The sequence below is a fragment of the Leopardus geoffroyi genome, chromosome C3 (assembly GCF_018350155.1).
Source record: "Leopardus geoffroyi isolate Oge1 chromosome C3, O.geoffroyi_Oge1_pat1.0, whole genome shotgun sequence".
Lineage (NCBI taxonomy): Eukaryota > Metazoa > Chordata > Mammalia > Carnivora > Felidae > Leopardus > Leopardus geoffroyi.
Window position 1 is genome coordinate 137,194,429 of NC_059338.1, and position 27,040 is coordinate 137,221,468.

The following is a 27,040-nucleotide window of genomic DNA, read 5'->3' on the forward strand; positions in this document are numbered from 1 at the left end:
ACTAGGGCCCATGTGGATCCTGGTCTGGGCTAGGGTGCCTCCCAGGAGGGTTCTGCTGAACCTTGCTGGTCCCAGGCACTGGAGGAGGCCTTAGGAAGTTTCAAAGAAGACACTTCTGGAGACCAGATCCCATGCAAAACCAGATCTGAGCTCGGTTCTCTCCATCTGGCATGATTAACTCCCAGACACCAGGAGGGGACTTAGAACTTCAAGGAACTGCATTCCTGTAGGGCAGGGATCTCAGCGTCATATTGCTGACAAGTGTGAAATGTGGTATTTTTCAGTTTATGCATTTGTGGAAATGGCTCTTTTCACCCTAATCCTTGATTGTTGGGTTGAGTATGGAATTCAAGTTTGACAGTCATTTTAACTCAGAACTTTGAAGGCCTTTGGTCCATTCTCTTCGCAGATCTAGTGTAGCTGATAAGATGTCTGATGCTGGTCAGAGTTTTAATTTTTTATAAGTATCTTTTAAATTTCTCTTTTTCCTACTGAAGCTTCTTAGTATCTTCTCTTTATTACTGAAATGCCTGGCACTGGGTGTTGCTGAGATGTCCAGGGCAGTCAACAGACTGCCTAGGAACCACTGAAGTATCTCTGCATGGAATGATTTATTGTGCCTTTTTACAAGAGCTATTTTTTAAAAAGGAAACTCAGTACAAGAGGCCAGGAAGGACCACACCATTAAGCATGATGATGTGTATAGCACAACCACTACTTGTAACCAGGTGTGGGAGGGATGTTACTTCCAAGAGCTGGGCTTTCCAGCCTAAGAGAAATGAGCTGCCACTGTTGCATAGAGCAAGCAGGAGAGAGAAGAAAGAGAAACCAAACCACAGAACATCTGTCCAATTCTGCACAGTGTATTATAATAACCCTCAAAAATATAGGCAATTTTTTTCAGATATAATTCAAATACCCACTTTGCTGCAAAAGATTTTGAGAAGACTTCTTTTGATGGACAACTTCAACACTGGAATTTAGAATTAGTATTTCATCAATTAATAAATGTCAAATCTCAAAAAAAACGTCTATAATACTGAGTCTAGAGTGTATGTATGCACGTGTACATGCATTATATGACTTAGGTAGCTTATTGCCTTGGGCACTTGATTGGCATCTGAATTTATACACTCATGCCCTTTGACTTTTGGAAAACCATTGTGATGTTTCCTTGATGATTACTCCTCTTTGTTTTCTCTCTCTGTCACTCCATTGATTTGGCATGAGGCTTCTTAGACTGATTCTCTATATATCTTAGATTTTCTCTTAGTTTTTCACATCTCTTTGTTCTACTTTGTGATTTTATTAGATTGTATCCATAATTTATTTGAATTTCAGAGTCATATTTTCATTTTACAATAGTTCCTCCTCATTAGCTATTTATATTTTGCTGATGCAATAATTTTTTTTACTCCTTTTTAAAAATATTTTTTTAATGTTTATTTTTGAGAGAGAGAGAGTGTGTGCACGTGCATGCGTGCATGAGTGGGAGGGGCAGGGAGAGAGGGAGACACAGAATCCGAAGCAGGCTCCAGTCTCTGAGCTCCGAGGTTGGAGCTGTCAGGACAGAGCCTGACATGGGGCTTGAACTCATGGACTGTGAGATCATGACCTGAGTTGAAGTTGGACGCTTAACTGACTGAGCCATTTGGGCGCCCCTATTTCTAAAAATATTAATTAGAAAAATTTTAAAGTTTAAATTGTGTTTTTCCAAAGTATACCTGTTCCTTTCAGAATGACATATTCTGCTTGTTTATTTTGGCCTCTCTCTTACGTTATGGAATTTCCTGAAAAGTCCCGTGATATTTGGCTATTGCATCATATTTAAGAACCAGACAATAAACTGATCTTGAGGGGTGTGTGTATGTGTGTGTGTGTGTGTGTGTGTGTGTGTGTGTGTGTAAGGGGAAGGGGAGTGGTCAATGCTTTCAGGTTGGCAGTTGCCTTTAATGTGATGTGCAGAAGTGGACAATAATCCTGGGGACCCATAATTCTCAGGTTTGAGGTCTTTTCTCTGTGGGCATTCCATTGCTTTGGAAAAAAATCCTCTTGTTACTTACATAATGGGTATATTAGTTTGCTAGGGCTGTCAAAACAAAATACCATGGACCACGTGGCTTAAACAGCAGAAATGTATTTATTTACAGTTTTAGAGCCTGCAAGTCCAAGATAATGGTGTTGGCAGGTTTTGGTTTCTCCTGAAGCCTTACTCTTTGGCCAGCATAAGGTCATCTTCTCACTGTGTCCTTTCATAGCCTTTCTTCTGAGTGCGTGTATCTCTGGTGTTCCTTCCTCTTCTTATAAATACTGGCCTATTGGATTAGGACCCACCCTAATGGTCTCATTTTAAATTAATTACCTCTTTTTTAGGGCCCCATCTCCAAATACATTCACATTCTGAGGTACTGGGAGTTAGGACTTCAACATGTGAATTTGGGGGAGGATACTTTTCAGTCCATAACAGTGGGTAGATAGATATCTGTCAGTCTGCCAATAAGAAGAGGGTTTTAAAGTGTGAGATCAACTGTTGGGTCAAGAGCAAGATTTCTTAAATTTGGCACTTCTAACATTTTGGGTTACATAATTCTTTGTTGTAGGACCTGTCCTGTGCATGGAAGGATGGTTAGTAGCATCCCTGACTTCTACTCACTAGATGCCAGTCATGACAACCAAGTATCTTTAGACATTGACAAATGTCCCTGGGGAGTAGGGCAAAATTCCTACCCAGTTGAGAATCAATCTGTGGCTTTCTCTATTTTAGGAAGTCTAAGGGCAGAATATAGATGAGTATGGATGGTCAGTGCACTATATGTAAATTAAAGGCTCTCCTACCTCACCTTTATTATAAATTATAAATGATAAAACTGAGACTTTTAGAGAAGAAGTAATTTGCACACAGTTGCATCTAACAGTAGTAGAAAAGACAGGATTGGAATCCAGTTCGGTTGACTCCTAGTCTCGTGCCCTTTCCACGAACTCAACTTTTCTGCTTCAGCCTGATTTGTTCTCTTCAGAGAGATTTCTCCTCTTTAAAGGAAAAAGTCCCCAACAGATTATCTGGATTCCTTGAATTAATAAACTCTAGTAACAGCAAAAGCTTTTGGGAGGAACCCTTTACCTCAAACTTTTGCATGTTTTAAAAAAGAAATTAAACTCTGATCTCAGTAAGAAACTGCTTTAAACTGGGAGGTTGAGAGTAGATGGCTACTATGTTCTATCCTCTATTAAATGATTACAGATAAAATACCGACTTCATTCATTCATTCGTGTATTATTTATTTCTTCCAACTCTCTGGCTGAGGACAAGCATTGCAGTGTGTGTGTGTGTGTGTGTGTGTGTGTGTCCGCACACACACTGAGTGCCTGCCTGTATTTGTGTATTGTGGGTGTGCGTGATGTCTGTGCATTTCTATGTGGCATGTGTATGTATGCATACACATTGGGTGCACTAAATTTGGGTTTGCTCAAAAAGGAATAAACAGAATTTTATCAGAATAGTCCAGAGTATAGCAGTATTACCCAGTGCTTCCTCTAAGAACAGCACACACTCATTTGGTGTTGCTGATTTTTCATCCTTAGCATCCACAAAGCACTCTGAGATCTCTTCTAACACCTTGACAGATGGTGATTTGACCCCCAACCCCCCATCACCCAATTTGGGCTGACAGTATTGGCAGCCTGCTGCCTGGAGGACTTCTGCTGCCCATCAAAGTCAGCTCTGATGAGGCTTTGAAGACACACACGTGTCAGGTGTGAAAAAGCTGCACAAGTGGGCCCAGACCTTCTAATCTTACTCCCAGGAGGGGCCAAGAACTCTGCCCACTGGAGCCCATGACCTTGACCTTGACCAGCTGAAGACACTGAATCCTGGGCTTGGGAGCAGAAAAAATGCTGTGGACTTTGAGTCTCCAGGGATCCAAGAGAGAGAGAGATGATTGGAGACCAATCTGAAGGGGAAAGTGAAGTCTGGGATGAAGGAGGGCAGGGTTCAGTCACTCTTTTGTTACCATATGGGAAAATTTGTTTCATTTCTTCAAATATTATAAATTCTATGATAGAAGAGACTCCTCCATATTCTTTTCCCATGTCCGCCATAGGGCCCAGCAGAAAGTGTCTGAATGCTAGTTGAGTGATACGTGTATTCCATTCTCTGTTTCAGTAGTACTTACACATGGGGGTTTCATTCATTCATGTATTCAGCAAATACTTAGTGAGTGCCTACTTTGTGCCAAGGATTGTCTTAATTCTGGATTACAACAATGAGCAAAACAGACAAAAATCCTTGCCTTTTGGAGAGACAACAAATAAATCTGATAATTAAGATAGAATGTGAACACTAAGGAGGACAAATGGGGGGGTTCCATGTATGTGGGAAGGATGGGTTAAAATTTTAGATAGAGTGGTCAAAGAAGGCCTCAGTGATGATCTGTGTGAAGACCTGGAAGACCTTGGGGAAGAGAGGAGAGGTGCTTTCTGTTTAGATCATTTTGTAGGACTCAGCACATCACTTACAAAGTGGGTGTTTTGTTTGTTTTTTTATGAAACGTCTTCACCTCTCACAGGAATCAGTGTTCTCTTGCTTCTGCCTTTGGCCAATCCTTGCACCTACACACTGGGTTCTATCTTTCCTATCTCCTAGAAATGCTTTTACTCATCAGTATGGAACTCACCTTCCTATGGGCTCAGGTTGAAACTTGCTTTAGGGTCTTCCTTCTTAGTACACAAACAAACAATGAAATTCCCTTCCTGAACATTGTATTTACCTCTGTCTACCACTTTATTCTCTTCTCTCTTTTATGGCAAAACTTATTGAGAAAATGGTCCTGATTTACTGTCTTGACTTTGGCTTCTCAACCCATTGTTAGATGGCTTTCCTCCAAACCATTAAAATTCTACTTGTGAGGGTCACTATGCAGATTAAAAAGCCAGTTGCTCAGCCTCAGACCACCTTTCTAGACTCTCTTTTGGGATCCTGGGACCAGGAGTCTGCAAACTCCATTTGTCCTTTGTCATCTGGTTTCCATTGGGTGTTGCTGAGAGGGGACACTAGAGGGAGACTGTCAGGCAGGAGGAGGTGGAAAGGGTTTGTTCTTCCCATTTGCGTGCTGTTTTGGTCAGCATCTCCCCAGAAACAGCCCCACACCCCAGATGGAGTTGTTGGCTCCAGTCCCCTGCTTCTGCCAGCACCCTCATGCCCTTCTCCTCAGAGGTCGCAGCCTCTGCTCTGCTGGGCCCATCCTTCAAGTTTCTAAGGCATTAGCTCTAGCTGAGTAGGCTCCCTCCCCTGAGTCCAAGCTCCCCAAGGCCCTTAAATGAGCTCCAGAGGTATCAGAAGCAGCTGGGCAGCACTCCCTCCTTTGAGGCCAGAGCCCAGCTCCATGGGGCCTCTGCTCCAAGGGCCTGGATTTGAATGGCTCCCACCTCTGCCTTTGTTTCCCTGGCCCTAGAGAAGGTGATTGCTTCCAGCTGTTAAAATCTCTGTGCTTTCTCAGTCTTCCCTTTGGCATTTTCAGCTCTTTAACCCCTGGATTTGGCTGCCAAAGCAAATGGATCTCTCTCCATCTTTTATATCATGTAGCATTTTACCTTTCTGACGGCTCTCTCCTTCAAGAGCTCTCTTCCCTTCTGCCTCTTGAGACCATTCTTTCCTGGTTCTCCTTCTCACTCTTGAACTGCCCCTTCTCAGTCTCCCCCATGATCTCTGGCTACCCTTTAAATCTTGACTGTCCTGAGCTCCCTCCCTGGCTTCTCTTCTTACTCTGCTCCATTCCAAGCCCTGGCTTCAACCTCTTGTTAAGGATTCCAGTTCTCCAGGCTTGTTCAGACTTCTCTCTAGAGCTCACACTCCTATTTACAATTGCTGGTTAGATCTTTCTTCTGAATATTTCACAGGCTCTTTAGTCTCAGTATTTTTCAAATAAATCTTGTCATCTTCTTATCCCAAACTGCTCTCCTGCTATGTTCACCATCTGCCCCATGGCCCAAGACAAAATGATAAGATCTGTTTGGGTTTCTCCCTCTGCCCTACATCCTGCCTTTACTTGCACTTAACGTTTCTTTAGGCTTTGACTTCCCTCTCCAGCTCCTGCCATAGTTCAGATAATGAGAGCTAACACACAGCACTTAATGTGTTCCAGAAGCCATACTAAGGACTTTGTATAGAACTCATTTAATCCTCACAGCAGTAATTCTATGGGGTAAGTCCATTTTTATCCCCATTTTACAGACGAAGAAACTGAGGTATAGAAAATTTATGTGACCTACCCAGTCACTCAGCTAGTAAGTTACAGAGCTTAGATTTGAGTTCAAGAAGGTGGGCTCTTAACCATGCTGCACAACAGCCTCTCAAGCACCTGGATGAATCCCCAGCTTGCCTGAATCAGTTTCCTTCTGTGGAGCTCTTCCCAAACCTTCCTCCTCCCCACTGTCAGAGTAGACTCCCTTCTTTGTACTTACAGACCCCACTTACCATAATTGTTGTTAACACGTCTTCCTTGATGAGCAGTGACTACTTCAAGGGCAGTGGGGATTTTACTTGTTCATTTTTCTCTCCAGCATGTAGTATGGGGGCTAAGACATAGTGGAAGCTCAGTAAATATTTGGGGGACTAGAAAGAATTATTTTCAGTACTCTTTGGCCAGTTGAGTTCAGTGGTTAGAATCTGAATTGGGGTCTTCCTCTGGGCATATGTTTGTCAGCTGAGGGACACACCCCCAGGGGCAGTCACTTATGTCAGAGTGAATTTGGCAAGGTGATCTTGGTTGCCTGACAGTCCCTGCCTGACAGAATAATATAAGAAAACTTTCACAAAACAGTGTGATCTGCTCTTGGCTTTGAAAATTCTACCAAATGGTGGGGAAATAAGAAGCAAGACCACGGCAAAGGCAGCATGCTAATCAGCTCCGTGTGTCTTATCTCATGTTGTAAGAAAAAAGAATCATGCAAATGTTGTATAATTGTTTGTCTTCATTATGTGAGCTTGTTCCTCACTTCATTATGCACAGAATTTGCAAGTTGCTTTCTGCCTTCCTCCCATTTCAAATAGCTGATTTGAAATTTCAGGAGAGGTACATATTAATTAGCAGGCCTCCATATAGCAAATATTAATTTAGAAACTGGTGTGAAGCATAAACATCAACATAACAGCCATTATAGAATGAGAAATGATGTAAATGTTTTCAAGGTCCAGACAGATGGGAGGTTGTAATCTATTTTGAAGATCTGGATAAACACATTTTTTTTTAGTAGATTGTCCCCCTTGTTCCTGGGGATGACAGCAAAGGGTGGATGGAATGGGATGTTCAGCATGGTTTATATAGAAGAGGTGTGAGGATTAAAATTAAGGAGGAAAAAACAAGAGCAAACAGCAAATAACTATGGATAATACCTAGGTAAGTTTCCAAGGATGTTCCCATTGAGCCCAGATGTTTTAGTTACTGTTCTTTTGAGTGTATTGAACACAGGCAGTGATATTTCTCATAATCACACCTTGTGGTTAGTGCTAAAGAAAGAGACAAACCAGGAGCATGGGGTAAATATGGGGCCTGTTCCTTCAAAACCATTTGTCCTACCTCAACCCTCCCTAGAGCTCCTGGGAGGCCTGAATAAGAAAGGGGAGGGAAGAACAGAGAAACTCTTTGGGGATCCCAGCACGCCTTCATATATTAGCTGGGAGACACCAGCCAACTTACTTGCCCATTCTGAGCCTCTGGTTCTTCATCTACGGACTGTATATAATAACATCTACTTTTTAACAAGGTTCCAATGAAGATGAGAGATAAGGAAGGTAGAGACTTCTAGAAGAAGCATAAAAAGGAGACACTTTCCTTGACCAAAAGGGAAGGAGCTGCAGTGTCTCAAAGGTCCAGATGAGAAGTCTCAGTGGCTAGTTTCTGAGAACCTGCTCAGCTCCTTTCATAGTACCCATCCACCCACAGAAGATTTCTGATAAAATCCCAACAGATACAAACATGGGTTGACATTTTTATATTTCATTAAAATCTCAAAGCCCCAATTTTCAGCCACTGTTTATGTTTATCCTTATGTTTATTCATGACCCACTGAAGGTGTTCAGTGTTGAAGAGAACTGACATGGCTTCAGGGGCCCTGCCATTATTTTGGGGATGTGATTGAGACTAGGATAGACACAAGGGCCCTTCTTTGAGCCATCCCCTTCTTGGTGCTCCCAACCCCATCCAACCAGTCTCACCACCCTGGCCCTATATCAAGGAGGTCACCTGTGTATATGGGAATGGACATCTCAGTGGCACTCTGCTTCAAGATCAAGAGCCGCCCCCACAATTAGACACAGAAATAGGAGCAGGAGGAAAATGACAGCTCTTTTACGGAAATCTAAATGACGTAGCTTCAGGAGGTTTGGTGAAAAGCCTACTCTTTGCCATCTTCCCCCACAAAAAGCCCTACGGAAAGTTCAAGCACCCAGGAAGGTGGCTTTTAAGAAAGCCACTGAAGGAACCAAATAAATATATTTATGCATTTTCTAAATTTAGACCAGTGGGGAGAGACATACTGTTTATAAGTGCTTGAAAGGTGTAAACATTGTGGAGGTAAGAGGAAGCTGAAGGGGTGCACAAGAAACTGTATCTCAGAATATTTGATGGAACAGGATGAACATGCAATTATTAAAGAAATGATATTTGGAAGAGGCCTGCTAGTCTAGGGCTGGCCTCCTGGGAAGACGTGAAGGCAGCTGCACCTATGCTGTCCCCACTGCCTCCCTCTGGCTGAAGAAGGGGGTGGAGGGGCCATCTGGGGATTGAGGCAGGAAAACAGATGAGTAAAAGAAGATTTTTAAAAATTGTGATGAATGATTATATTTTATGGCCTAACCTTAGAGCAGAAACTAAGAATGGATAATAGTAAGGTCATCCAAGAACATTTAGGGTGTGGAGAAAAAAATGGGCTCTCAGCTACCTTGATGCAAGTGGCCATCCAGGTCAAATTTGGAGAACATGGCAGGTCTGTAGCAGCCTGTGGGGCAGTGGAGCTCCCATTGGGAAGTGAAGGACTCACTGATCTTAGTATAGAAAAGGGATGTTTATATTCTTGTATTTTATTTTTTATTAGGAATTTTATTGTTGTCTTTAACCCCTCCTTATAATGTAAAATTCCCCCTTGAGTACACCTAGTTTCAGTTAAATGGATAAATGATTAAGTTAAGAATAGAAGTTTCAACACAGAAATAATCCTTAAGTGAGCATTTCCCAAATAGAGTGACATCAGCCAAACAGATATTTCCCAGCTCAAAATTATGCTATTCTGAAGTAAAAGTCTTCTTTGAGAAGACAAGGAGGAACCTGAAATGCATAGTGAAAGAAGTCAGTTTGAAAAGGCTGCAGACTGTGTGATTGCAACTATATGTCATTCTGGAACAGGCAAAGCATAAGAGCAGTAAAGCAATCAGGGCTTGGAGGTAGAGGGGGAGGTAGGAAGGCATGAATAGGTGGTGCATAAGGGATGTTTAGGGCTGTGAAATGACTCTGTGTGACGCTGTCATGGTGGATACATGACATTATACATTTGTCAAAACTCACAGAATATACAACACAAAGAGTGAACCTTAATGTAAACTGTAGCTTTACATTAGTAATAATGTAATAGTAATGTAATTAGTAATAATGTAATTAGTAATAATGTATCAACATTATTGGCACATCAGTTGTAACAAATGTAGCATCCCAGTGCAAGATATTAGTAATAATGGGGGAAAACTTAGGTGGAGGGAGAGAGTACCTGGGAGTTCCTTGTACTTCCTGCTCACTTCTTTCTGTAAACCTAAAACTGCTCTTAAAAAAAAAAATTGTTGATTAAACATTTTTTTCTTTTTAAAAGAATTTTTTCAAGTTTATTTATTTTTGAGAGACAGGGAGAGACAGAGGGTGAGCAGGGGAGGGGCAGAAAGGGAGGGAGACACAGAATCTGAAGCAGGCTCCAGGCTTTGTCAGCACTCGAACCCACGAACCGAACCGTGAGATCATGATCTGAGCCAAAGTGGGACGCTTAACGGACTGAGCCACCCAGGCGCATCCACCCCCCCAAATTTTCTTTTTCTAAATCATCTGGGTGGCTGAAAAACCTCCGGTATTAGAAAAAGAAAATCTCAGTGATTACATTTATTTTATTTCATTAATAAACATAAGCCTAGTAAATACTGAGCTAATGCTAGGCTCTGAGGAGCTGAGATTAAATAGAATCACTGCCTTCAGCAGTAACAGTAACCACATCATTAGCCCACAACAGCAATAACTAATGTTTATTGACTGCTTCTTCTGTTTTAGGCCCTGAATTCACTCCCATTTAATTCCATAACCCTAAGAGGGGCAAATAAAGAAAGTTACGTTTTATATTGGCTTGACAAATAAGGAAATAAGTTTTGGAAATTTAAATAACTTGCCCAAGGTCACCCACCTAGGAAATAATAGAGTCAAAACTGTATTGAGGTAATCTGACAACTGCCGTACAGAACTCTAGGGTATATCCCCACAGGAACACGGAGCCAGGTGTTCTATTTGCAAGGCTGCTTTGAAGAGTTTTGTTGTTCTTAGGGAAATCTCCAAGTAAAGAGAACAGATTCCATTATAAACAGGAATCTGATATGGTTCTGCCTCAAAAAGCTGAGTAACTCTTTTTACAGAAGAAATCTATCAGATTATATAATTGTATTTCTCCATGCAAATTTGAAAAATCCCTTTATTGCAATTATTGTTGTTGCTGCGAAGAGTACATTGGCACAAGACAGAACTTTACAGCTATTGAGACTTAAACTACAAGGAAAACAAATTGGAAAATGAGGTGAGGCTCAAGTATGTATCTATATTTAACTTTATATGAATAAGAGGAGCATTAAACTTCACCGCCGCTTGAGGCCATTAAAATCTTTTTCATTATCCTGGGAACACTATTGCTCAGATCACTTCTAAAATTCATGGAAAAGAGAACAGTGACTGTGGCAAATGAGACAGATCCTTTCTTTCCCACACACAGGTTTCATATAGCCATCCTTTCAAGAGTTTGTTGACTCACAGTTGTGAGATCACCTTGAATTAATGTCCTCTTAAGTAGGACATAGTCAATCTAACAACCAAGCAAACACCACATGTAAGTAGTGTACTAGGAGTTACGGGCTACAAGGTGGGAAGTAATCTCAAAAAGAACTAGAACACAGATGAACAAGCACATACATATAAGAAAAATAACTGTAGCTCTCATAATGAAAGCTAGCATCACATTTCCCACAAATGGATGATGGAAGCCTTGGAGATGAAAAGAGCTTGCAGCAAAGTTCAAAAAAGGTCTACACCCACAATGAGAAACAGCATCTTTGAAATCCACAGCTGCTAAAGGTTGGCTACTTGTCATCTCTGTCCACCCTTATGGGTCCTCACTGCCTACTACTTCTTGAGTGACTGAATTTTTTTTTTTTTTTTTGGTGAAAAACCCGGTATCACCCATTACAATCAGTTTTGTCTAGGACACTAATGTCTTTTCACACTCAAAGAAGTTCCTCCTTTGCAAGATAGGCCCACAGATTTTGACTGGGCTAAATTACTGTAGAGACCAAGTCCTTCTTCTCACCAGGAAGTGTACTTGACCATTTATGGGTGGTGAGAGAGAGCTCTACAGCTCTTTCCCAGGTGACCCTTCCCAGGGCAGGTAATCCTGAGAAGCATTGGAAATGGCATTTCCCCATATCCTGAAACCCTCTCTTGAAGGGTAAAAAAAACAAAAAACAAAAAAAAAATGTTATCTTTAAAGTTTCTTCCAGGAGTGGTAGAAAATGACTCAGTAGCTCTAATCATGGACTTTAATATGGATGCCAAAGAAAGTGTAGCTGGACTCCACATAAAATGCCTTGAGTTATTGTATCTCCCAACTAGTGCCACAATAAACTTGCTTTGTGGTCAAATAAGTCTGGGAAACACTGAAGACTTGAGGATTTACACTGCAGAAAAATTTTTAAATACTAGAAAATCCTGCGTTAAAAAATGTGTTTAGGGGGCGCCTTGGTGGCGCAGTCGGTTAAGCGTCCGACTTCAGCCAGGTCACGATCTCGCGGTCTGTGAGTTCGAGCCCCGCGTCGGGCTCTGGGCTGATGGCTCGGAGCCTGGAGCCTGTTTCCGATTCTGTGTCTCCCTCTGTCTCTGCCCCTCCCCCGTTCATGCTCTGTCTCTCTCTGTCCCAAAAATAAATAAACGTTGAAAAAAAAAAATGTGTTTAACCTTTCTTTACATCCCCCTCCTCCGTCTTTCCCTATGGAACACCAGTAAATTCCTAGGAGAGTTCTTTGAGAAATCTTTCTTTAGAGTCAAGAGATGTTCATGAATATAAATACCTATGCAGGATGCTTGGTTGATGGATTTCTTTCTTATGACCAACCATTGTAAGATGATTAGTTCCTGCAAATTGCCCTTCGTGACAGAAAGTTCACACGCATCTTCTCATTGCCCTCCATCCATTATCTGGAGCCTAAAACAGAAAATTCGATGTATTATGATGTAAATAGAAAGGTCAGTCCTGTCTGTCAACACAAGGCCTTGTTAGAGAAGCAGAAACGTGCCCCTTTTCTGTTGATCTGAGTCATCTCTCCAGGGTAACTAACTTCCTAACTTTTGGAAAAATAAAGGGATGTGTAACAAAATTCTTGCCATTTTCTGAGGAAAGGAGATGAAGCACACCATGATTCCTGGATGCTGAGAGAATTATTGACTGATGGGGAACTGAAAGGAAGCCCTGCCCCTATAAACCCCCAAACAGGAGTGTAGCTGCCCATGGGTAGTGTCCCAGGCTCCTGGAGCACTCACGGGAGACCCTGCCATTGTCTTGTACAGCTCCTGTCATCACTGGCATGTGATGTTCATGCTACAGAGACCCAGTGTTAATGACCTGAAGACCGTAACTCATTTGTGTGCCTCCATGCCCCTCCAATCTACTCTCCAACACTGTGTTCAGAGAAGTCTTTCCAAAACACATGTGTGTTTACCTCCCCTCCCTCTGAGATTCCATCAAAGTGATAGCATAAACCCAAAAAGATAGACTAGGATGAGGACTATATGCAGGTAAGAGGGCTTAACAAACTTCTGAAATAAGTGGAGCAGAGAGGATGAAGGGTCTGCAAAGGGGGTAGCTGAGGAAGGAGAACACAGAAGATGGGAGTGGTGTCTGAGGAAGAAGGTAAGGAAGCTATTGCAGAGGCACACAAAGGAACAGGCGGCTGAGGAAGGATCCCACCTACAGAACCAAGGAGGGGCTCAGGACATAGAAATGCCAAGTATCACCAAAGGCAAGAAGGAGAAAAGAGGTCAAAATAGGGAGGATACTTGAAGGTCTATATTTGGAAGAGTCAAGCCCTCTAGCAACCTTTCTCATCCCTTGTGGAGAATGTTGAACATTCAAACATCTACCTGTTAGGCAAAAAGAAAAGAAACATTTGCAAAGTATGTTATTATTGGCCAAATTGCATCCCCCCAACATTCCTGTCTTAAAGTCCTAACCCCCAGTACCTCAGAATGTGACTGTATTTGGAGATAGGGCCTTTAAAGAGGTACTTCAGGTAAAATGAGGTTGTATGAGGTCCAGTATGACCCCAGTCCTTATAAGAAGATGAGATTAAGAGAGACGTGCACAAAGGAAAGACCATGCGAAGGCACAGGGAGAAGACTGCCATCTGCAAGACGAGAAAATGAGCCTCAGAAGAAATTGACCCTGCTGACACCTTAATCTTGGACTTCTAGCCTCCAGAGACATGAGAAAATACATTTTTGTTAGTTTCAACCACCCAGTCTGTGGCACTTCGTGTTGGCAACTCTAACAGACTAATACAGCTAAATTGAATAGCTCCAGATAAAAGTTCTGTGTAATTTGACACTGATAGGTGACTGTTTCACTATCTGATCACCCTAAGAGGTAGGCTGCTTGGTGACAAGATCCTTGTTCTTCACAGAGAGTTCCCAGTAAGCTTTGTATCACCTAATTATTTAAAAAAAATTTTTTTTAATTTAATGTTTATTTTTGAGAGAAAGAGAGAGACAGAGCATGAGTAGGGAAGGGGCAGAGAAAGAGGGAGACACAAAACCCGAAGCAGGCTCCAGGCTGTCAACACAGAGCCCATTGGGGGGCTTGAACTCACAAGCTGTGAGATCACGATCTGAGCCAATATCGGTGCTCAACTGACTGAGCCATCCAGACACCCCTTAAAAATCTTTTTTAATGTGTATTTATTATTTTTGAGAGAGAGAGACAGAGCATGAGCAGGCGAGGGGCAGAGAGAGAGAGAGGGAAACACAGAATCCGAAGCAGATTTCAGGCTCTGAGTTGTCAGCACAGAGCCCAATGGGGGGCTTGAACTCATAAGCTGTGAGATCATGACCTGAGCCGAAGTTGGTCACTCAACTGACTGAGCCATCCAGGCGCCCCTGTATCACCAAATTCTTAAATATGAGAGCACCACCATTTATACATAGTTTACCTTAAGAGATTTAAGGATAGTCTCCAACATAAAATAGAGAAACCAAGAAAATACATTTTTAAAAATGACCATGGATGGAACAGATAATTCAGGGAAAGAAGGTTAATGTTTCCTACTTAATACTCTTAAAGAAATTTGAGAAACAGTTAAATTATAAAGCAAAAATAAGAGCTATGAACAAAGGATGGAGAAAGAATAAAAAGCCTGGAAGTTGAATATATGTTGTAAAATAAATTTAATTGAAGAACCGTAGGATATTTAAGGCCCTCCCAGAAAGTAGAACACAAAAGAAAGAGCCCTAAAAGGAGAGAATATAATAAACATAGAGGGCCAGCAGAGGGGGAACATCTTATAAAAGAAGTCCCAGAAAGAGGGGTGCCTGGGTGGCTCAGTCGGTTGAGTGTCTGACTTAGGCTTAGGTCATGATATTGCAGTTGGTGGGTTTGAGCCCTGGGTTGGACTCTGTGCTGGCAGCTCAGAGCCTGGAGCCTGCTTCAGATTCTGTCTCCATCTCTCTGCCTCTCCCCTGCTCGTGTTCTCTCTGTCTCTCTGTCTTTGTCTCTCTGCCTCTGTCTCTCTGTCTCTCTCTCTCTCAAAAAAAAAAAAAAAAAAAAAAAATGAAGTCCCAGAAAGAAAGAGCAGAAAGTGGAGGAAATTATCATAGAAGTTAGTAATGCAAGAAATTTTCCTACACTTGAAGAGCAAGAATCTCCAAATTAAAATGGATAAGTAAAGAAAGACCCGATAGCATTGTGAAATTTCAGAACATCAACGACAAAGACAAAATACTAAAGTCTTCAAGTGAGAATGAGAGAGGGAAAAGGGTCCTATAAAGAAATGAGAATCAGAATGACATTGGATTTCTCATCAGCAACATTGGATGATAAAACACAGGGAACAGATTTGTCATGATTGAGAATCTAAAAGAAAAATGGGAACAAAATTAAGTCAGTAATTCTAGGAAATTCTAGTAATTCTAGGAAAAATCAGACTGAATATAAAAAAAAGGTGATTTGGTATTATAAAACAAAGGCAAGGAAATGTAATCAAAGTCTATGACTTTTTTATTCAGTGAACAATTTTTACACAGTCAATAATTACAAACTGTATTGCTTTTTAACTTTTAGGTCAATCTATAGTAAAAATACAGAAGACTTAATGATTATAAAAGTATTAACATGGACAATCTAGAAGTGAGACAACTATTAACATGGACAATCTACAGATGAGAAAGCCTGGTAGATCAAGGTGCAGAAAGCTATGTGAAAAGCTGAAGTGATACTAATATTCTCATTCACAGTCTGGAGGGTTAAGAGATGTTGTTTATATTTGAAGTATCAGGAAATGATTCTGTGGATGTACTTAAAGGTACAAGGGTCAGATGTAGATGAAAAATTAAAAAGCAGGTCATTAGGATGGTGATCTACAATGAGGAATGAATAGAAATTGTGGTACATCTCCTTGTAGTCAATAAAATGGATATCATTTAGATACAGAAACATGTCTGAGATATTTTAAATGAAAAAAATAAACTATAAAATTTTAGTTATAAAAGTTCATCTAGTTATTTCTTGATGATAGGCTTATAGGTCATTTTCTATACATTCATTCAACAAGTTTTCTATATAGTTCATCCATTTAGAAGGTTTATTGATTATCAGCTATATGTTTCAGCACTATGCTAGGGGCTGGGAGTAATGAATATGGAAGTTTATAATACGCAAGTCTCTGCCACACAGCTTATAGTCCAGCAAGAAAGATACATATTGTACAAGTAACGATTTGAAAATGTGAGCTTTATGGTGCACCTGGGTGCCTCAGTTGGTTAAGCGACTGAATTAAGCTGAGGTCATGATCTCATGTTTCATGAGTTCGAGTCCCACGTCAGGGTCTGTGCTGACAGCTCAGAGCCTGGAGCCTACTTCATATTCTGTGTCTCCCTCTCTCTCTCTGCCCCTCCCCATCTTGTGCTCTGTCTCTCTCTCTCAAAAATAAATAAAAAAATAAAATAAAATGTGAGCTTTATGGATGGAAGACAATCATGATATGATGTTAGGAGAGCATTGAGCACAAGTCCTAAACCTAATCTAGGAACATGGAAAAGATTGCTTCAACCAACTTCTTTTAAGTTTTAAATGAGAGAGATTTGTTTTGTTTTTGTTTTTTTTTTTTTAAGCAGAGATTCAAAGATAAGAACATATTGTTATCTCAGTTACATAAATGCATGTGCTCAGGAAAAATTCCCAAGGGAAACAGTAAAACATTAACTGAGATTATATTTAGATTCTGGAATCTGAGGAATTTTGTATTCTTCTTTACACTTTTATGATTTTTTCCAAGTTTTCTGCTAAGTGGATGAATGGCTTTGATAATGAAAGTTATTGTTACTGGTGAGGCAGTTACATATTTGTGCTTGGAGATCCGTTCCCTAGTACTGCCTATGGAAGCCGAAGGCAGTTACTAATCTATCTGAAGCACAATTACAGTTGCCAAAACATCTGTCTACCTTAGGCATTTCTAAAGGCTGTCACTGGAGATGGTAGATTCGTTTCAACAAATATTCCAGTTAGCAAACTTAGAGACTTTGTTTGCATTTTGCTAATAGAAGCACATATTGGGATACTCCTCAAAAGTGCAAGGAGATGCAGATGACAGGAATAAGCCAAGCAGTGATCTATTATTTCTGATACTTCTTTGTTTATTGGGCTACTGTGTCATGCCTCTAAAAATTTAACTATACCCTATAGTATGTTTTTATTGAAAAAATGTGGTTTAAAATGTAAAGTAATCCTTGTTTTTATGCCCATGTTCCTTGGGTTGTGTTTCTGGGTTCTAAAAGCATTTAGATTAGTTTTCCGTGACTACTTTCAAGAAGTTATTCCTACATGTAAAATCAAATCTGTCAGTGGTAATTTTTATGGACTTGGACATTAAGTGTACTGCACATATACGTCCTTTGCCTTACATTATGTCTTCAGTCGCACGTGTATATCATTACTTTGAGAACCACATAACTATATTTTATCCAAAGATCTTTTTTCTCCAACATGAACTAAGGTGGAAAATCAAATTAATGTATCTTAAGTTGGCAATATATATAAAAACCTCATGTTATAACTACAAGATTCAGCTGAAAGGTAAATTGCAGTGTGTGCACCCAGAGATTTAAAATCAGGTTCCAGGGGCACCTGGGTGGCTCAGTCGGTTAAGTGGCCAACTTCGGCTCGGGTCGTGATCTCACGGTCCATGAGTTCGAGCCCCGCGTCGAGCTCTGTGCTGATAGCTCGGAGCCTGGAGCCTGCTTCTGTTTCTGTGTCTCCCTCTCTCTCTCTGCCCCTCCCCCATTCGCGCTCTGTCTCTCTCTGCCTTTCAGGGATGAATAAATGTTAAAAAAAATAAATTAAAAAAAAATAAAATCATGTTCCAGGTTAGGGCGCCTGGGTGGCTCAGTCGGTTGAGTGACTAACTTTGGCTCAGGTCATGATCTCACGGTTTGTGAGTTTGAGCCCCGAGTCGGGCTCTGTGCTGACAGCTCAGAGCCTGGAGCCTGCTTCAGATTCTGTGTCTCCCTCTCTCTCTGCCCCTCCCCCACTCATGCTCTGTCTCTCTGTCTCAGAAATAAATAAACATTAAAAAAATTTTAATATAAAATCATGTTCCAGGGGCATCAGCACTTACAGAAAATCTCCTGTGTTCTCATTCCTTAGGAGATTTATTAATATAAGGAAAGGGTAGGAATGGTGTATAAATGCGTCACTTTATCTAACTTCATCTTCTTACTTCTGTTTGTTTATGTGTCTCTGCTAGAAAGGGGGGCGGGTTTCCAAAGGGTATTGTTATATTATGGAAATAGTACAGTCTGCTAGTCCAAAGAACTGGGTTCTGATTCTGACTTTACCATTAACCAGTTAAGTCACTTAACTTCTCTGGTTCTCATTTAAACAAATGATCTCTCTTAAAAACTGAGAATAAACTGAGGGTTGATGGGGGGTGGGAGGGAGGGGAAAGCGGGTGATGGGCATTGAGGAGGGCATCTGTTGGGATGAGCACTGGGTGTTGTATGGAAACCAATTTGACAATAAATTTCATATTAAAAAAATAAAAGATTTAAAAAGGAAAAAAAATAAACCAAATGATCTCTTCAAGTCATTTCTAATGTAAATGTTCAATGATTTGATGAGATCTAACTTTTGGATAAATTGTGGAGAGTAAAGGCTACTGTGCACAGTTCCTACTCCTCTGGGATCCAGGCCTTTTGTCATCACCCCTATTCAGAGCCACTTTGTCCTCTACCAACTACCTACTTCAGGAAAATCTCACAGCAAGGATTCAACAGTGATGAGGGAGCTATAATAAAACAACATCCTCCATATGGCCCAAAGGAGAGAGGTCTTAAGGGGTATGGGTTTAGAGTCCAAAACATGTGTCTTCTCTGGAGGGAGCTCTCAGGCCTCCCCAGCTAAATTCATGCTCTTATCCTTTTCCTAGTTCTTCTTCTGAATCCATTTACCTGAACAATTTCTTCCAAATCTACTTTCAACTCCAGATTGATATCTAAGCTGATTCTGCCAATGGGGACAGTGAAGGGGTCATAAAGGAAAGTAAGCAAAAAAGTCAATATCCGTTCAAAGGGGGGGAAAGCCCACAATAACAAAAACCAAGGTTCTGTATGCCCCCTACCAACATAAAACACTGCTTTGCTATAGAGGCTCAACCATTTTCTATAATTCTGATTTTCTTTTAACAATCTGCATCTTTCCTAGAAGACACATTTTTTTGTTCTCTTATGTACATTCCGTATAAAAGTACATTCCATAGCACAATGAGCAACTATGGGCTGAATTCTCTGGAAACTGCCATCATTTCTCTTTCTACCTTCCTTTTGTTTCTAAGAGCAGTTGTGAATTAGTATAGACCCAAAATAGGAGTTGAAATATGTATTGCATCATTTGTTATGTAGCTACAAAGGAAGCAGCAGAGCTAACCAGAAACGAGCAATGGGAGATTTCTGATAAACAACTCTGATGGTTATCTATAAGCTGAATTAAATCATAGACACCAGAGTTTGGAATTGCATTTTGAATGGCAAAATTAGAGGTAATTGCCTCCCACTTATATGATAGTGTCAATTTAATGTGGAATTTGAGTATGGTTTTACAGACTTATCATTCCATTTTGTGTTAGTGCAGAGAACATTTATTTACTTATCAGGCTTCCATGGAGCACGTTTAAATTTGGAAAAAGAAATGATTAAAAAAAAAACCAAACACCTGGGTGTCCTGATATGGATACCATAATGGATGTTGATAGTATTTAGAAGTAAAATGAATGAGATTACCTTTTTACAGACTCAGTATTCATCAGTGAAAATATGCAAATGATGAATTCAGCCTTGTTATCAGGCAGTTTACGCCTCTCCCAATATAGAACAGGAAGTTAGAATGGATTCTTCTCTCATTGGGTTTTCATCAAGTAGACCAAATGAAGATTGTGTAACTCATGCACCTTTGGCTTGTCCTTTCTCTCTCTAATTTGGGAACAGAAAAATCAACAATTAATTTTGGATTCTGACAGAGACAAAGGAGGAGCAGTGAGTTTCTGGGGGAATTTAAAATCTTGCTGCATCCCCAACTGACCCTGGTTTGGGCCCCTTCATCACGGAAGCAGCTCCTGCCAATCATTTAAAAGACTTGAGTCTTGTTTCAAGAGACTTATTGGTCTTGCTTGTGCAAACTCACAATTCCTTTATTTACTCTTGGGAAGAAAACGCAGGTAGAAGCTTAAAAGCTGGATGTCCCTGCACTTCCATCTCCTTGTTCATCATCCTTAACCAGGCAGAAAGGTGATGGGACAGTTTGTCTCTAGCAAAAGGATATGTTTAGATGCTGAGGTGTTTTCAGAGACAACTGGTCAGGGAAGTCAGGGGGAGAGAAAAAAGCGGGATCCAGATCCCCTGTAACTGCTTGCTGCTTTCCCCACAGGACTCTGCATTGATAGACCTCCTGTCCCATACTCTTCTCTTCCCCTCTCATTCGATGTCTCTTTTCTGACCCTAAATTTCACCTTTCATAGTAAGAGGTCAGTATGTTTTCATACTTGGGAAATCTCATTCAAGAATTTTTGTCAATGGACAAGTCATAAGAAGCCCTTCCATTTTAGGGCTCGTTGACGTCACCAAGGAGGCGATAAATATCTGTTGATATAATTGGATGTGAGATTCAGTGTTGAGATAGCAAAACTCTGCCCCTCGTTCTCTGGCAGGGCCCTATGATTTATGCAGGAGCAGAGGCAGCACGCAATCGAGCTGTCAAGAGAGCGTCAGCTTATTAGGCAAATGCTGCGTGGTTTCTGAAGAGGGTCGACGCTATAAAATCCCACTCCAGGCTCTGGTGTGGAGAAACTCAGAGCCCAAATCGGTTGAGAGACTGGAGAGAAGGAGAAGAGAAGAAAAAGAGAGTGAAGACAGAAAGGAGAAAAGAAGAAAACCCTTGAAAAAGCCCCGGAGACTTTCCTCTGCAGAGAGGCGGCAGCGCCCCACTCACCTGCAGAAGCACCTCAGAAGGTAGGGAGCGCCTAGACGGAAATGTGCCTCCAACTTTGCATTGCCTGGGCTGCCACGGTGTGCGAGGCCGAGCCAGGTGTCCCGGTGGGGCCGAATGTTGAGTGTGTGCGTGTATTTGCTGACTGTGCCTCAAGATTCTGATAGTAACTGGGATGTGTCAAAAGCAAAGTTAGACGGTTGCTAATCGTTTTTCAAACTGCCAGTTACTCGTCACTGGCGGTGTAGACGAGCCCCCACCTCCCCCGCCATCGATCCCGACCCCTGAGAGAAGGACTTCAGGGCTAGGATAGAGAAAGAGGAGAAGGAGGAGGAGGAGGAGGAGGCAGTTCTCATTTGGGAGGACAACGCTGAAACATCCGGAAGGCGGGCGGGTATTTACAGCGGGTGTGATATGAAATTTGTAGATCTTCTCGAGAGCTCGGGGAATCAGTTTTGGGGATCGTTAGAAAGGGGACTCAGAGACCCTTCGAGGGTCTCAGAAGGAGAAGGGTCACTCCAGCCTGGCGTGGGGCTGAGTTTTGGTGCTGAGCCTTGTAGGCGTCCCCTTTCCTGCCCCGCCCCGCCCCCCAACTCTAGAAGTCCCAGTTCGGGCGCTTCAGCACCGCGGACAGTGCCTGTCCGAACGCCTAAGGCAGGTCCACGGGTGTAAGTGTAGGAAGACCCCCAAGCGCACCTTCCGTTTGAGCTAAACTCTGACCAACTCTTTCTCTCTTCCCTTCTCTCATTCTGCTCTCCGCCCACCTCTGTGCCGCAGCGAGCGCCCCTAACATGCGGCTGCCGCTGCTCTTGTCCGCGGGCGTTCTGCTGGTGGCTTTCCTGCCCTGCCCGCCATGCAGGGCCCTCCTCAGCCGGGGACCCATCCCGGGCGCCCGGCAGGCCCCTCAGCAGCCCCAGCCCCTGGATTTCTCCCAGCTGCCGCCGCAGCCCCAGCAGCCCCAACAGCCACAGGCTCGGCCCATCCTGCTCCGCATGGGAGAGGAATATTTCCTCCGCCTGGGTAACCTCAACAAGAGCCCCGCTGCTCCCCTCTTGCCCGCCTCTTCACCTGTCTCTGGCGGCAGCGGCAGCCGCCTTTCACCGGACGAAGCGGCCGCCAACTTTTTCCGAGCGTTGCTGCAGCAGCTGCCGCTGCCCCGGCGCCCGCTCCCGCTCGACAGCCCCGCAGGTCCAGCTGAGCACGGAGCCGAGAACGCCCTCGGCAGCCGCCAGGAGACACTCGAGAGGCAGAGGCGATCCGAGGAACCTCCCATCTCGCTGGATCTCACCTTCCACCTCCTCCGAGAAGTCTTGGAAATGGCCAGGGCTGAGCAGTTAGCGCAGCAAGCTCACAGCAACAGGAAACTGATGGAGATTATTGGGAAATAAAACTGTGCGTTTGGCCGAAAGGATGCAGTATTTAGCACGCAAAAAAAATAATAAAAAAATCAAATACAGTATTCTGTACCATAGCGTTGCTCTGATACCATTTATTTTTTTTTTATAGCTTGAAGCCTAGACGATGTATAGCAAGAGAGCCTATACTCCTTAATTAGCATGCACAAAGTGTATTCACACACAGTAACAGCAGCAAAATGTTATTTGTATTGTCTACTTTTAGTTTCCATTTCCAGGTGTCTTTAATGGTGTTTAGAAAGTATGGACCCAGAATGAAATGTTTTGAAGCAGGCAGAAGTCACTCAATTTATTTTGTTGTGGTCTGAGCCAAAGAGAGTGTCATTCTCTTGGATAGGTGAAACAAAATCTGTAAGCTCTTTGAATCAACCTTTCCTTGTAAACGTTTCAGTAATAAAAACATCTTACCAATCATTGGTCAATTTGGTTGTGTAAGAGAATGTCGAACATTTATATTTTTAATAAAAGCTGCAAAGGTAATCATGACTTTATTTTTCCTTTTCAGTATTCATAGGAGTAAAACTTCCAGCCCCTGGCTTCCTTCGACCTGACAGCAGCACAAGAAGTGCTGAAAACTCTTTGCATTAATTTCCTACTAAAAATACAAACATATGTCAAGTGGCTTACACAGATACTGCAGTCGCCTTGGACTCATCTGTGTACCTCAGGTTACTCCTCTGAGGTTAAGTTAAATAATTTGGGAAGTTGCTTCCAGCTCTAAGACTTGGTAGTTCTATGAATGGTAGATCAATTCATAATACAAATAACATTTAACCCTGATTAACTAGAAGATGTTAAATAATTGGAAAGGGCAGGGAAGGAGGAAAGGAAAAGAGAAATGTTGAGGCAGGGCATTCCTCCAAACTCTAGGGCCAACATGCTGCCTTTTTTTTTTTTTTTTTTTTTTTTTGTATGAGGAAGTCTCACTTTATGAAGCTACTACATTAGCACCATAAAATATACTTCTTCTATGCTATTTGCCAGTGCCTACTTCTAATAGGAGAAACTCAATAGTTTCTACACTTAAATATAATGCTGTGAAATGGCACTTGGGAAACTTTTTATATAAAAAGTATTTTGACTTTAATAACTTCACAAGTGCGCTTCTCATTTATGTCTATACCAATCTTAGTTTAATTCTTAAGGATACAAATTATCTCTAGCATTTCTAAAATGGAACAGGTGCAGCCAATTAGTTTTATAATGCATTTATCTTTGGTAGTTGAGTTACAACTTACAGAAATTCAATTGAATGTTTAATACTTCAAAATTCATTTGGATGTCTGTAGATGCTTCTTCCCGCGGGACCCCTTAAATACACTTGACTGATATATTAATAAGATAACATGAAACACTGAATAAGTCATTATAAGACTAAGTTGTTAAAAACAGCATTTATTTAAGAGTTCATACAGAATAAAGTTATACTTATGTTTGGAAAGAGGCATCATGGTAGGACAAATAAAGCATGATTTAAATATACATGTATTTTATATGTGTATTGTATGTGTACATATATTTAAATACATGCAGTTATTCTATAGTTCACCAGGTTGGTGCCTCAGTAGATACATAAGGAAAGTAGACAATTGCTGATGGAAATTCTTTTTCAATTTAATTGCTTGATATCTGCACATCTAACTAAGATTAGAAAAATGTCACAAGAAATGTCCCAGGCCTTCAGCCTTCTGGACTATGGAAATATCACCAGAGTTAAAGAACATTTCTGGATATATGAGTGACATCTGTTATGGAAATGAGGAAACCTTTGTAAAATGTTTCATATCTTTGGTCAATGATTTACCTTTTGTCCATATATTGATAAATCAGTCACTTCTGAATTAACACTGAATTTCACTGACCAACTGCACGGTTAAAGAAGAAAGAATAAGAGCTACTATGATATAATAACAAAAGCCAATGCCTATTAGAGACAAGAGTATAGTGTATACTTTTTCAACACTTGCCACTTGTTACAGACACACGCACACATATCACACCTACATACTCTTTATAATGTTTCCCACACAATAAAAGATTTTCATAAGATCAAGTTTCTTTTTTCCAATGCTTTCAGCAACTATGTTTTTCAAAATTGTTTTCCCTCTGGAAAGTCATCTGGAATTAAAGGGGTTTTTGTTTTGTTTTGGTTTGGTTTTTTGCAGAAATCCTGTTCAGAGGTCCCTTTCATCACCTGCATTGTATTAATTTCATCTAGGTTCCCTGCTGCTGGTGTGCATCTCAGCCAGGCAGACAGAGGGCAACAGTTGGAATGAACATCATTCATTCAGGGAGTTCAACCAGGAAAAGGAGAAGACGTGGCGAGCTGGCTCAGAATCAGCTCCATTCCCACTCCCCGAAGCTGCAGCCTGTACCTGGAGGGGAGGGTCCTCAGATCCAGTCTGCAATAGAAGAAAATCTGAATCAGAGGAAGAAGAGCCTAGTCCTTTTGGGTTCGTCCAGTCACTTTTCTACTTAGGAGAAAGGATAATAATAATAATTATTATACAGGGCATAATTATTATTAGGGATAGAAAGCAAGCTCAGGCCCTCTTGGCTATGGCCAAGAGTCCTGAAAGTAATTCACACTCATGATCCAAAAAGGGGCAGCAATAATGCATGCAGTGGAGGGAAGTTCTTGGGAAAGAGTCCAGGCTATTCTTTTTTTTTTTTTTAAGTTCACTTATACATAATTTACTGAGGTAAAAGTGGCATTGAACTAATAGGAATTTGGATTTAGAAATGTCTGCAGCATACAACATGATGGCTATAGTTAATACTGCTGTATGACATATTTGAAAGTTGTTAAGAGAGTAGATCCTAAGAGTTCTCCTCACAAGGGAAAAAAAAAACCACAAAGGAAAAAAACATTTTTTTTCTTTTTGGCACCTCTATGAGATGATGGATGTTAACTAAACTTTTGGTGGTAATCATTTCATAATATATGTAAGTCAAATTATTTATACCTTAAACTTATACAGTGCTGTATATTACATATGTAAATAGTATAATTTTTGCAATGCTGCAGACTTAGTTTTGAGCAAATCATGAATGAAAGGACTTTTTTTCTCTAGGTAATAAAATCTAATAACATAAAATTTTATTTTTTATATAGCCATCTCTTTAAAAGGTACCTATCTTTTATAGATACCAGACAGATACAGCTGTGATTTTTGAAGTAATTGATCAATCTAACCGTGTAAGTGAAATTTATTTCTGTTGTTTTAAGCTTAAAAAATAACAATGAAATGGGGGACAATTATAAAGCAGTCTTGCTGAAATGCAATGTGATGTATAAACTCAAACTCTGTACATTTAAAAGTACTCTGACAAACACAGTTCTTCCTAGAACTACTGAAGATGGGCTAATATATTCTGATGACCTCACTGGTAAAATTATCCCACTGGGTTAGAATGCCACTGATTTCAAAGCAATGAGGTAGGCACATGCATTCAACTCTGAAGCCCTGAGTGATTTTATGAAGCTGCTACATGAATGGACACTAGCTGGCATGACAAAGCAGAACTTTGGTAAGTATAGTGTTTTGTTGCCACTTAAAATAGTTTTGAGTGAAAAATGAGTATTTTTCCTACACCTTCCCAGATTTTACCCTAAATATAAGTTTGGGGGTAATGTTTCAAGTTTAATAAATTTGTCCCAGGTCCCTGAGATTATCCTTCCCACTGCCATGTTGTTCCTCAATAGAAAGTTTCAAAGGGCCAGGGTGCCTGGGTGGCTCAGTCAGTTAAGTGTCCAACTTTGGCTCAGGTCAGGATCTCAAGGTTCCTGAGTTCAAGCTCCACATGGGACTCTGTGCTATTAGTACAGAGCCTGCTTCAGATCCTCTGTCCTCCCCTCCCCCCACTCTCTGTCCCTTCCCTGCTCTCTCTCTCTCTCTCAAAAATAAATAAACATTTTTTTTAAAAAAAAGAAAGTTTAAAAGGGCCATGAAATCATATTAGATACAGTAGAATAAAACTTATGCATGTAGTTTTCCATGAAGGAATAGTTGACACGTCAAATGAAATTGGACTATTGAACAAAGGCTGCTATTATGTTATTAGATTCTGTTGGTAATAGGTTAGATACCTCAGTGTCCTTCAAGTTGATGTGGAAAAAACAACATCCAGACAGAATTCTGTGCCTATTTATGTACCTCAAACTCTTCTCTTCCCTACCGTAGTCACCTTACTCTAATCCTAAAAACAAAAAGCCCATACCAAACTAAAACAAAACCAACAAAAAACAACAACAACAAAAACCCAAACCAAATGATCTGGGCGTATCAATTGTTCTGTAAAAGATCAGATGATTTCTAAGCATCCTTTAGGTGTGAATACTAAATTTTGCCTAAACAGACCATCAGTGTTCATGTTGTAGCCTCTTTTCCTTGAAAGCAAGCCTGAATCTAGAGGAATCTTCCATGACAGCTGTTCTGAAATATCTAAAGGGCAAAACTAGTTGGGTAAGGTATTTTCTGTAGAGGGATATAATCTTTGCAAAACTTCTGGTAGCTAACAAACCATTTGGTACTACTTTGGGATTTGTATGTATTTTTATACTTTTCTGTACTTGAGATTAAAATCTATCTTCCATT

General features: G+C 41.0%; 2 protein-coding genes and 1 long non-coding RNA gene across 6 annotated transcripts in view; 1 reads left to right on the top strand and 2 right to left on the bottom strand.

Annotated features, from left to right (window-relative positions):
- Positions 1 to 2,442: 2,442 nt before the first annotated feature.
- Positions 2,443 to 20,597, bottom strand: LOC123586132. The gene is made up of 5 exons (XR_006706612.1): positions 19,827 to 20,597; positions 12,356 to 12,489; positions 6,473 to 6,573; positions 4,674 to 4,716; positions 2,443 to 2,490 (listed from the first exon to the last, which is right to left on the bottom strand). It is a non-coding gene; the product is annotated as an uncharacterized LOC123586132 (long non-coding RNA).
- Positions 20,598 to 20,750: 153 nt separating this feature from the next.
- CRH (corticotropin releasing hormone) lies at positions 20,751 to 22,922 on the top strand. The gene is made up of 2 exons (XM_045455059.1): positions 20,751 to 21,050; positions 21,805 to 22,922. The coding sequence occupies exon 2, from the start codon at positions 21,819 to 21,821 to the stop codon at positions 22,413 to 22,415; it is 597 nt and encodes a 198-aa protein (XP_045311015.1). The 5' UTR covers positions 20,751 to 21,050; positions 21,805 to 21,818; the 3' UTR covers positions 22,416 to 22,922.
- Positions 22,923 to 23,817: 895 nt separating this feature from the next.
- Positions 23,818 to 27,040, bottom strand: part of TRIM55 (tripartite motif containing 55) — a 44,409-nt gene continuing 41,186 nt past the window's right edge. For 2 of the 4 annotated variants that reach the window (XM_045455055.1, XM_045455049.1), the window contains one exon: positions 23,818 to 24,844. In XM_045455055.1, coding sequence (XP_045311011.1) covers positions 24,722 to 24,844 — 123 coding nt within the window. In that variant the 3' untranslated portion in view covers positions 23,818 to 24,721. The remainder of the gene's footprint in view (positions 24,845 to 27,040) is intronic. The other 2 variants (XM_045455050.1, XM_045455053.1) reach the window with 2 other exon arrangements.